At 47.9% G+C, this 12224-nt stretch overlaps 1 protein-coding gene across 1 annotated transcript; it reads right to left on the minus strand.

Annotated features, from left to right (window-relative positions):
- Positions 1–1766: 1766 nt before the first annotated feature.
- On the minus strand, positions 1767–11459 carry MIEF1 (mitochondrial elongation factor 1). Its single transcript, XM_010565272.1, has 5 exons — positions 11279–11459; positions 9941–10089; positions 9602–9782; positions 7315–7577; positions 1767–6212 (listed from the first exon to the last, which is right to left on the minus strand). The coding sequence occupies exons 2-5, from the start codon at positions 10082–10084 to the stop codon at positions 5406–5408; spliced, it is 1395 nt and encodes a 464-aa protein (XP_010563574.1). The 5' UTR covers positions 10085–10089; positions 11279–11459; the 3' UTR covers positions 1767–5405.
- Between the last annotated feature and the right edge of the window lie 765 nt (positions 11460–12224).

Below are 12224 nucleotides of genomic sequence, written 5' to 3' on the forward strand. Positions count from 1 at the left end.
GTCTAGACTGCAGCAGTCCTCCTAGGGCTGGAAGCCAATACTGAGTTTCACTGGTAGGTGGGAGAATCTCCCATTTCTTGCTTGCTGCATCTGTGAGTAAAGCCCAATGTTTCAAGATCCAGTCCCAGATTCAGTGAGCCATGCTGGAGCTATTGAATCATACCTACTGCAGGTAGTGGGCCAACATATTTTATCTTACCTGGAAGAGAAACTCCTCGTTTGAAGGAGGCTCCTCTTTTTTTCCATGAGACTAAATTTAAAAAGCAGCAGCTGTTTGCAGCTTTTCTGGAGTTTAGAATACTAAAATAAACCTTAAAAAAACAGACAAGTGATTAACTATTTGGGGAAAAAAAGAAACATTCATCATACAGTTCAAAGCTTTAGCATGATAATCTCAAATTTGGGGTACAGTCACCCTCTCTCCCCCCCAGCCTAAGACTAGCTACAGAATAGTCGGGCTGGAATTTATTTATTTTTTTATTTTATTTTAAAAATGCAGAGATGCAAAAATAAATAAGTAAAATGTAAGCTCGGCTACATTCCTTTCCAAGTTGTACAACAAAGCGTGCAAAATAGTTTGCTTTTTCCAAAATTCACCTTCCGCCTAAGCTGTTTGTTCCTTAGGCTAAGAACAAAAGAGACGCTGAGTCTTTGCAGCCTGGAGAACCATTTACGCTCCTCTTCTTTGTAGCAACCTTTTCCATACTTGAAATAATTATCATGACTCCCCTCAATTATTTCTTCTCTACATTAAACAAACCCATATCTTTTGATCTTGCCTCTCTATTCATGCTGGGACAGCTTTTATGCAAAGGTGCAAACCGCTGCATACATTAAACATGTATTGCAAGCTCTAGGCTTTCCAGGGGTATTAACTTGGGGTAATACCTGGCACAGATTCCATGGAGCAGCTCGTTTTAGCTGTTCCCATAAGACTCCGTATGACGTGAAATGTGCTTGATCTCATCTGATCTGTTTCTACCACAGAACAGATTAAAGGAATGAAACAAAACAAAACAAGGGCAAGGGGTATCAGAAAAAAAAAGTTAGAGATGTAGATTCCCTTTGTATCATATCTTCCAAAATAGTTAATTGCCGATTCCTCATTAAAATAAGTCTCACAGGACAATGTTGTCACCATAGCCTGTCTTCCCAGAATTAAGGAGCCTGGGATCCATCACTTCATGCTTTACTTGATGTCCAACACTTCTGCCCCACCTTCCCAAGCAGGTACATAAAACCGGGTCTTACTGGGAAGAGCTTCAATACGCCAGACACAGGCCCCCAGCACAGTGGCTTCTCACTGCCCCAAGGCTGATGTCTGGATAAGAGAGGAGTTCTTTTGGCTGGGAAGAGGATTGGCACACAGAAACCAACATGTGACTGAGCAAGGGTGGGGGAGTCTGCACAAGAAAGTTTTAATATTAAAAAGAAGCACGGAAGCCTGTGAAGTCTGGGGAGCCACATGAAAAGCAGGTGCCTGTCCGGGCACGCGGGCTATCGGAGAAAGGATGGGAGGCACAGAGCCATAATTACACATCATCTTGTGACTGGTGTGAACGCTGCCAGGAGCCCGCACGCTGCAGTACCGAGCCGATCGTCTTCTCAAGAGAAGTTGCAGAGCGCTGAGCGCCCAGAGCCGCAAAGGGAAAGCAAGTGAATCAGCAAGGGGCATGTCGGTCCCCAAGCGCTGGTGTGCTACGTCAGCATGAAGGTGACACGCCGAGACAAAAGCAGAGTTTATAAACACACCGGAGACAACCAGGTTACTGTGGAAAGTAATTTTATTTCAGAATTTCACACACTCTGTCACAGACCATGCACTTAGACTTTCCCCGTTGCAAATCCACAGCCTCCAGGCCTGGGAGAGATGGGGCATCATTCCTTCACTTCTCACTGCAACTACCCACATGCTAAGAGTGAGGGCCCCGATGGCAGCTCGCCAGGAGGCAGAAAGCAGCCTCTTGTTTCCATAATTGCTCTTAAACACGGGAAAAGAAATCCATCTGACTTGAAGGATTAGCAGTGGAGCTCAGCAGCAGTGAAACCCCACAGCTGAGCAAGTTGGTCCTGACCCTGTGGTTACAAGGAACAAGACGACAATCTCGTGGGAAGCTCGCGTGAGCTAAGCTACAGCAGAACACACCGAGGCATTCTTGGAGCCCAGGCAGCAACCAACCAAATGCACGCTCTGGGCCTCTTACAATCAATTTGTCTCTGAGCTGCTCTGCCAGGAAGGTGGCCAGGAGCTGCCCTTTTCACATTCAGCTTTAGGTCCTCCTGCTCTGTGCTACAGCTTTGACTAGGAAGGAGCCTACCTAATGGTAAGACAGCCCTCCAGGCTCTATGTCAACACATGTACTGCATTTAATACTGAAAGGTGCCAGTTCGAAAGACTTTGCAACAGTCTGTTTGACCCACAGGCTGGGTACAGCATTAGTGTAAGTTTCCTGCATACTTACGCTACTCCTTCTTCCCTGCCTCTGTGGCCCCTTATGCCTGCCCCTGCTCTTGAAATACTCCCAGTTGCAGTGTCCCTGTGACCCGTTACATCTTTGGCCTTTGCTGAGACTGCCACTGCCAGGGCAGCTATTGCCTGCTGGGGTGGCTGCCTGTAGGAAGTGAGCATTTGCCTCCCGAGAACAGACTTGTGGCTAGCTCAGAGGAGCGCAAAACTGAAGGGAAGAAATGATGGAAGTGATTCAAGTGAAGTGGAGCAAAGTCTACAGAAAAGGCAAAAAGGCAGCTTCAGTCTCCATTTGATACACAAATTGAGCTCAATAGCAGCAAGAAATGGCCATAAAATATTAATTCATTAGGTTGCCAGGAAGAAGTAAAAGCATTCATGTAAAAAATTCTCTATACAGATATGTATGTGGCAACTGTTCTCAAGCCATCTCGGACAATGGTTTCCTCCTGTTTATGTCTCACCTTTTTTGTATCTGTAGTTTTGATCATTCCAAACCATGTCGCTGCTCAATTCTGTGTGAAGACCATGGTATTCGAGTCAGCACCAAGTGAGGGGTGAGATCACACTGAAGAAATGAACTTATGGGGAACTCCTGACAACCCAGATATTTTAATATTTTTGTTGACCTTCAAGTAATTAAAAGAAAGGGGAATTTCCCCCAATAGCCCATAGGCTCCAAGTCTCATCTGTCTGCTTTTAGGGTAGGAAGGCTGACATCAGAAAGGCAGTGGAGGGCAGGGAAAGGAAGAAGCGAAAAAATCTGGGAACCAGACTGAAGAGCAATCAACATTTGACCAACACTGACTGCTGCAAAACTTACAAAACACAAAATCATACAAACAGAATTTCTGTTAACCTTTTATAGACTACAGACTTTATATACACACACGAACTTCAAAGTACACAGCTGGCAGTCTAGAAAATACCAGTACCCTACGGATTAAATAATTTAAAATGTAATGTTGCATTATCACTGTATATGGAATACTATCTGACACATTGGCTAAAATGGACGGATTGTCTGAGAAAGATGCTCCCTCCCTCATCTCACCAGAACTGCCTCCAAAAAGAAAACAAGGGCTAAAGACTCCCCTCCGTGGTTCCTCTCCTGGAACTCACCTTGAAACTTCCCCCCACCTTTGACAGAGAAGTCCTGAGAGGAAGGGAGGAGAAAAGGATTCCTGCTCCCTCCAAACTCTGCTGCTGCAGTACCCCTCTCCTTTGGCTAGGGAGGCTGGACAGCAAGGGAACAATAGGTGCCAAAGCTGCGAAAAGGCAAGTATGTTTCTGTAATGATAGCTGTGCTGGTCTTTTGAGGGAGACACAGCCCCAGACTTGGGAGAACACCTTCCCTCCCCCTTTTTGAAGATAAGAGGCCAGAAGGCTTAATGCAGAGTATACAGAGTCTATGTGGCTTGTTTAGGAGATACCAACAGTGCAGCAGCTGCCCCCCAAAATCCGTACCGCAGTCCAGCAGCAGATGGGAGGGCAGCCAAGGGAGAACGGCCTGACAGCAGCCATAAACAGTAGGCAGAACTGCATTACCAACAGGTCCAAACAGACAGAATGGGGAAGGTGTGCCCCCACCAGCTTTCTAAGAGTAATTGTAAACTGGGAGCACTGGAAAGTCAGCGTGTGGGAATGAGGAAGGGGACAGACAGCCTCAGCTCTGAGGTGGCTGGGGAGGGGACTAAAACACACACTGAGAGCAGATGGCAAAGCCAACATACCTCTAAATGCCAGCTCTGCATATGTACCCTGTTATCAGTCTATGGGACAGAACCTTGCCGATGACACCAGTTCAGTCCTATCACCTTCGCAGACTTGTAGCTGGTGAGAATCTGGCTTACATGTGCTTATTACAAAGCCCTTTGAGGCATGCAGTCTTGCTTCCACCTCCTATAAACCAGAACAGCCATAAGCTCTTGGGGAAAAGATGAAAAAAAATAATCCCCGTTCCCGTATGTGTCTCCCACCCCTCCTCCATAATCAGCTTCTCTTCCTCTAGGCCAGAGACATCTAAGGAGCCGCCCTGTTCTCCATTCCCAGGGTGGCCATTCCCACCAGCAACACCTAGCAGATCTGGCTAGGCAGGAATGGCAAGCCCTGCTCCTTCGGCCTCTTCACATAGCCAGACCACAAAGGTTTCTTCCTCCCCTACGACAGCTTCAGTGAGAACTGCCCATACTGGAGGTTCCCTTGCAGCAGACTGGACAAGCCTCAGCCCTTTACTCCTGAACCCAGCTCGCAAAGGATGAGAAGGGTCCGTAGGAGCAGGAGCCATGGGCACGGGCGTTCTCCTATTCCAAGCTCTACAGCCCTAAATACTGCCAGTGTAATCATTATCCACTCAGAAATACAAAAAACCAACCCTATCCAAAACATCTCACTCAGTCTGCCCTGCATGACTGAGTCAAAGGGACCAATAAGAAAAAAGAAAAAAAGAAAGAGGAAAGTGAGACAGTGTGGTACAGCAAAGAAAAAGAAACAGGGGGCAGAGTCAGACTGGAGGAAAGGAAAGGAAAGGCAAGAACCTCAGTGCGAGTCTGCTAAAATTGTCACTGGATTTACCAGCCCAGTTCCACCTTCTTCAGACCAAAATGGACTCACTGCACTAAGTGTACTACAGGAGAAAGAAGTGCATAGTTTGTTTTTTTTTTTTTGGTAGACACTTAAACATCAGCAGAATTTATGCGAAGATCTTAGAGCTGCAGTTTTAGCCTCTTTTCCCTAGCCAATGGGTACCTGTTGGGGCAGAGATGGTGGAAATGGACCGGTAGCACCAAGAAATTCAGTGGGAGCACCAACTCCACAGCAGGAAATAATAATGAACCAAAAGGAGACAGAGAGAGAGAGAAGTGGAGGAGTCATATTTCGCAGTCATCAAAGTCCACCTTGGCTAAACCCTATCAACACTTCCCTAGGTAAGGCCTCATTACGTCTGCAGCAAGACCTCTGGCTCTGACAGAGAGCTGTAGAGGGTATAGCCCAACTCATCCACTTCTTCGGGGGTGAGCTCTGAAAACAAGTTCACCTTGGGGTTCAGAGCACTAGGGAGGACACCTGCCTCCAAGTAGCGGATCAATCCCTTCAGCGCCTGCAAGAAGCGATCAGCCAGCATGTCCTGGGACCAGTTGGACTCCTCTTGGGATAAGTGTAGGATGACATTGGTGAGCTGGCTGGCAGTGAGGTGACCCAGGGCTGGGTTTGACTTGCATACCGCTTTGAAGATCTTCAGGCACAAGCAACGGCAGCCAGAATCACACTGGTCCAGGGCCCGGAGGCGAGCTGTTTCTGCCGGCCGCAGGCTCAGTCGCCACAAATTGTCATTCTGGGCCAATCGATGGGGTTTGGCCACAAGGATGATGTCACCCAGTGTCAGGGATGGTAGGAAGTCAATAAAAAGATGCCGTTCTGGATCATACTGGATTTCCAGTGTCAAATCCGCTGGGGGAGCTGCTGGACGGATCACGTAATCCAAGAGAGTCCCAATTGCTGGCCAGTTGATGGAGCCAGCTACAACCTTCTCAAAGGTGTCTGCTACAGCTTTGGGGGAAAGGTAACCTCCCACCACACAGCGGTCCCAGTAGCTGCTCCCACGGGGAAAGTACTCTGGGTTTTCCCGACGCACCAAGTAGAAGCCAGGAATGTTCATGATAGTGTCCTCTCCAGGGATGCACGACCACAGGTTCTGCTCCAGCATCAGAGGCACAATGAGCTGGATGTGGTCAGCTGTCACTACCTTTCACAAGAAAGAAAAGTCGGTAAGAACAAGCTTTCTCTCTCCACACTCAGTTTTATTCACCACCTTTAAATAGCCTTCTGTTCAAAGGAACTTGGAATAAGGATTCAGCTGTCTTAGTCTCCTCTCTGCGTGGGATTCACAGCCTCCCTTTCTCAGAAGACATTCTGAAGGACTATTTCTCAACATCAGTGGGATAACTCCAAGGTATAACCCAAGCTAGTGCTTATACAGTATGTACTGCTTAGAGATCCTTAAATGCTTCAGGACTTGACATGGACTGCATATAGACAAATCATTTTGCCTCCTCCAAGTCCAATCTTTGGATGTGGGATGCGGCTGGCCCAGGGCACAGCAACACCACGTGATAATTTAAAACAGAAGACAGAGTATTAAGTTTCTAGACAGGCTTCTGTTGCCATGGTTTAATTATCCCATGCTACAACTAGGTACTGCCCTCACCCGGTCTGCCACTTTGTTTGGAAAAAGGTCATTAAAGATCCCTTTTCACCAATGCGATTAAGACCCCAGATCTAAGTTTCACTGGACACTCGACACTCCATTCCAGAGCTCTGACTCAAACAAAAAAGTGTGCCTCTGAATCACTCACTATAGCCATGGGCATCTTGCCAGCAGGGAGATATGCAGCAGGGACTGCTGTCCAATCCAGGTCTGTCATGCGTTAAAAAAAAAAAGAGTAGGGAAGACCTACATGAATACACAGGAGTTCTAAGGGAATATAATGTATTTGGGAGGAGATAGAAAGGACAGAGAGAAAAAAAAGAGGTCTGTCGGAGAAACAGCAAGGAAAACATAGCTAAAGGAAGAGACAGAGGGGAAGGAAAGAAAGGCTGAGATAATCCAGAGAAATAAAACAGCAAAAAGCAAATGCTTTGCAGACAATGCCAGAGCAGCCTGGTCACGCCTGTTCAGACAGTACTGCAGAAATCCAACGCCTGGCTCCACAGTGGGAAAGGCGACACCAGGAGTCTTATTAGAGAGGAATGTTGTGCTGAGGCAGCACTGCCAACAGGGAAGCCTGAAATGCCCCTGCCTAGTCAGCCTTCTGAATAATGACCCATGATGCGGCCCCAGGAATTACCTGCAGATCATCATACAGGCTGCCGCTGAGGTACATGTCACGCAGGGGCATGTCCGGCAGCTTGGCACGTAGGAAGCTGCGCAGCTCAGCACAGATATCCACAGCTGCTTGCTTGGCCCGGGCCTGCTCATCCGCCGGGATAGCTACCTTCCTGCGATAATAAGCGAAGAGCTTTTCTTGCAGAGACAGACGAAGGCGGGATTTTTTCAGCTCCACTTGACTCCTCTTGGCAGATGGCTTGGGCTTTGTGGGTCGAAAAAAGTCTGCAAGACAGAAGGAAAACTGTTGAGTGTCTGCAGTGTTTCACTGTGAAGTGATCCGCAAAAGAAAATCTGCAGTGTGGAAGTGCAGCCTCCTAGGTCTCAGAAAGCTTTCAGCAGACATTTTGCATGCTTTACACAGGTACCAGTCAAAAGGGAGGTGCTGAGGAACTTCAAAAGATACTACTATGAACATCAAACCAGATGAAAACAAGTGACTAGATTTGGAATTTAGCCAGAACAAGACTAACATCATGCACAAGGAAGTATTTTTAATGGCTACAGGGGCAGTATGTCAGTTCAATTTCATCAAAAATTCAGCACTGTTACCAGATCAGAAGCTTTCAACATTGTGCCAGACCAGTAGATAAAACACTCTTGAACGACCATCACGATCTCATTAAGTTTTTAACACTATAATTGATTTTCACAAATTATCAGCAAAACCCAGTCCTGACTAGGGTATGAGATCAGAGTAGACACGCCACCTGGAAACGAAATAGTTGTTAGGGGTCTGATCAACCCTTAGCAGGACAGTGAGCTGACAGATCTTGGGGCCAGCAGAGCTCAGGCAATCGTAGCCCCAGTGAAAGCTTCCCTCAAACTTTCACTGGCCAAAGAACAGAGAGCACACTCTTAGGCACAATACAGCAATACTATACTTTACGCTGCATTATTAAGCAATGTCTAACCTGCACAGATTGTCTAAGCCCCTTTTTTTCTGACTGGTTTCCTAAAGAAGTCAGTCAATGCTTCCCACCTATCATTCAGGCTTCTCTTAATATGGACCAAGAGTTTCAGAAGTTATCAATGAGAATTAATGAAGAATTACAGATCTAAGAGATCTTTGGAATGGCTGTGGTACTTAACGGGTGCAGGAGAAAACCCCAGGTCAGTGGCCCCATTAAGGCAATCAGCTGTTGCACATTTGTTTGGCGACAGGCATTTGGCCACACAGCACACACAGAATGGCTGACCAAGCTGCGCACAGACCCATCCCGCCCAACCTCAGCAGCTGCTGTCTCTCATCCCACTGGGGTCTTTTGGACAGATCTGAGGTTTTGCATGAAAAGGAAATAGCCTGCAAAACCATAGGGAACCAGACTTCATTGCCTGTTCATAAAAAACCCCTTATTTTTCCATTTTAAGTTTTAATTTGTTTTTATGTCAAGAATGCAAGATGGCATCATCAATGGTTTTATTCCTCAATCCTCATCTTCTGGGAGTCCAATTAAATTATCTAGACCCCATTTAACACAGCTGTCTAGTTAATTAGCATTTCCTCAGCAGAAGATCCATTGCCATCCTGAAGCTGACTTTCTTGCAGAGAATCTGGAAATCGAGTTAAAAGCTTGATGCTGATTTTTATTTTAAATCTCCAAGTGTCAGTCTCCTGAAGTGACATGGGATAGAAAGTAAATCTCCTAAGAAAAAACAGCCAAACACATATAACAAACACTGATGGACTCTAAATTACTTATCATCCCACTCAAAAAGAAGACTGCAGGTCACTCTTTATAGCCTGATGAAGACTAACTCAGTGATAAGCAGCACTAAACAGGCAAACAGCATTACAGAAATTATTAGGAAAACGGTAGAAATACTACAGGTAATACTGTTATAAGTTGCTAGTACATTCACAACTTGACTATTCCCCACTTAAAAAGACACAAACAATCTGGAACAGTCCAAAGAAAGGCAACAAAGAGCTTGAAAGGAACAGAGTGGCTTTTTATCAGGAAAGACTGCACAGATAAGTATTCAGCTTGAAAGACAAAAGACTGAGGAAGAATAAACTTTAAGTCCATGAAGTCATGAGAGGAACAAAGAATGCAAATAGATGACTACTGTTCACTAGCCCCCAATCTGAATTCTAATTCTTGAAGTTACCAGTAGACCTGCTTAGAAGAAAAACATCAAAATCCTGGGCTGGACAGAGTATTCTCCTTCCTGCATTCCTTTAAATGAAAACAGGGTTTATGGGCCTAGATGATTCTCTAAAGCAGGAGTATCACCCTGCTCCTCACCTGTGTCTGCAGCTGAAGGATCAGTGGGAAGGGTCTGCAGGGAGCGGCTGAGGTTAGTCTTCATGTCCTGGGTCAGTAAGCGTGAGGAGGAGCCCAGCCAGTTTGGCTCTTCCCAGCTTCTCTTTCCTGACTGGCTCAAGCGAGTGGGGCTGCTGGGAGCGCTGATTGCCCGGTCGTACATCTAAAGCAACATCACCAGGCACAGTCTGAGTCGTTAAGGGCCCAACATTTGCATTTTACCCAGCCTAGTGCCAGCATCCCAGGTCCTTTGTTTCCCACTCCTTCTTTCCAGTGCCCCCATGCTCAGGTCCCACCCCGCTGACCCGCATGCTCACTCACCCGTTTGACAGCCAGCGTGGCGATGCCCAGCATAGCTGCTCCACCCACGCCCAGCACAAGGCGGGCGTTGGACAGCACGAAGTCGATTGCTGTGCCGATGCCGTTGTCATCTTTTTTCCCTTTGCGCTGCCCAGCGCCTGCCATCTCACCTGGAAGGAGCGGGAGCATTAAACAAACGTGTCAAAACACGCAACCCTAACGGTTTGCTCCCTTCTCCTCCACCCCACGCTCATGGCTCTTGGGGTCTTAGCGCACAGCCACAGGAAGGGACCACCTAACCCTGCAACCTCTTTAATTATCTTCCCTCGAGGCGCTGCTTATTCCCAGCCACACCGGAACAGTACCGACCAAGCTCTGCAATGACAGCATTTCTTTGCTTCCAGCAACATTTACGACCTGAAGAAAAACATCCTAAATTTGATGTGGGGCTTCTAATCATTGAAGCAGGTTTAATTGTGTAACCACCTAATGCTTTTTAAAAGAGAAAGTAAGACTTACTTCAGCAATATTTTCCAATAAAATCCTGTATATTATTTAAAACTCCATGACCATTCAGGTCTTTTCCTTTAATTTCTGCTTCTCAACCAAACCGTGGCTTTTTTTATGCCAATTTATTTTCTTATTCTCAATCTAATGGGTGAAATTTTGCTCACAGACGAGATGATGCAGGGATGGTCAACTGCTTGTCCATAACAGATCAGAATCTTCCCAAGAGTTGACAGGCAGTCTCAGAGCATCCACGCCCAGACTCATTTTTGGACAATGGCTGGTCCCAGATACTTCAAAGACACCCAAGAATCAACAACAGACACCACAATGCACCACAAAGGGAACAGCTCCCTTGCTTTCATTAAACATTTACTCTTGCCCTCAAAGCTGTTGGGTTTGACTCTCATACAAGTCATGTATAACACGAACATTAATATCTTCTCACACATGTGCTTTTGTTTTCTCCAATTTCCACTTAACCTGATCTTGATATTTAAATTAAAGAGTCTCCCTGGTCAACTACACATGTAAAACACACCTTGCCACCACTGTACCTGCAGCTGGATCCTCAGTGAACCTACATGAAAACACCAGGAAACTCTTCCAACCTGACTCGAGATCTGTTTTCTCACCCAGTTTCAAAGGTTCAGCGCCTGCCTGTCTGAGGCAGTTTAAAACTGCCCTTAGGTTTTTCTAAGGCCAAACTACAGTCCCAGAAGGAATGTTCCTGCCTTGGTGAACCAGGAATCCAGTCACCTGTCACCCCTAGGCAGAAAAAACCCACACTTTCACAAAGCAAGCTGTAACAGCAGCATGAACAACGTGGTTATATCATTGTAAATGACCTACCTGTGACCTAATACATTTGTAAAGAGAACAGAGAGCCCTCCTGGTGTGCCTGGGCAAGTGCCTTCCAGACTTCTTCAAGACAGTGGTGGGCAGAGAGCATTAATCATCTTTTTTGGTTGGTGAGGGGGTTTTGGAAAGAAGAGGGAAGTAAGCGGGGCCAAAAGGAGCTACAGGGAATCTCTAAACCAGGCCCCCGAGTTTGCTCTGCAGGAAAGCTTGCCCCTTCTCCAACTGTCTTTCCTTGTCCTCTAGCTGCTGTAGCCCCCGGTTCTTGCGGAACTCGCGGCGGATGAAAGCGAGGTAGAAATCCCGGTCGGTGTAACGCAGCCCACGGCCCTGGCGCAGCAGGGCCCGGTAGAGGGTCAGGACAGCCTCCCGGGACCACGCTGCCATGGGGGAAGACGGGTGCGTGGACGGGCGACCTAGAGAGAGGTGACAAAGCGCGGGACCCGAGTCAGCTTTCACCTCCCGGAGGGAAGCACCGGCCGCCGCCTCCTCCTCCACGCCTGGCCCCGCAAACCACCGTCCTCCCCGGCCCGGGAAGGGACGGGACAGCCTCTCGAAGGGCCCACCGGGGATAACGGGCTCTCTTAAGGGCGCAAGGCCGCACGGCCTGCTGCGGGGGTGGGGGGGAACCGGCGGGACCCACGGCCTCGCCCTTCCCGTGGAGCTCCCCGCCGGGCTGGGGTCGAGCCCTCCGAGGCCCCGCGGGGACCGACCGTATTGGACTCACCGGGAACGGACCGGGGGGAAGGAGGAGGAGGAGGAAGGGAAAGGGCTCCGGGTCCCTCACGGCAACCGAGTCCCTCCCAGGGTCACCCGGCAACATGGCCGATTCGCTTCCGTGTCGTGACCCCGGCCCCGCCAATCGTAGAGCGAGACTTCGCCGAGGGGGCGGTGACGCAGCGCCGTCTCCCCCTACCGGCGGGGCGCCGCACCCGCCGCC

The sequence above is a fragment of the Haliaeetus leucocephalus genome, unplaced genomic scaffold (genome assembly GCF_000737465.1).
Source record: "Haliaeetus leucocephalus isolate CR32 unplaced genomic scaffold, Haliaeetus_leucocephalus-4.0 Scaffold0, whole genome shotgun sequence".
NCBI classification, from domain to species: Eukaryota; Metazoa; Chordata; class Aves; order Accipitriformes; family Accipitridae; genus Haliaeetus; species Haliaeetus leucocephalus.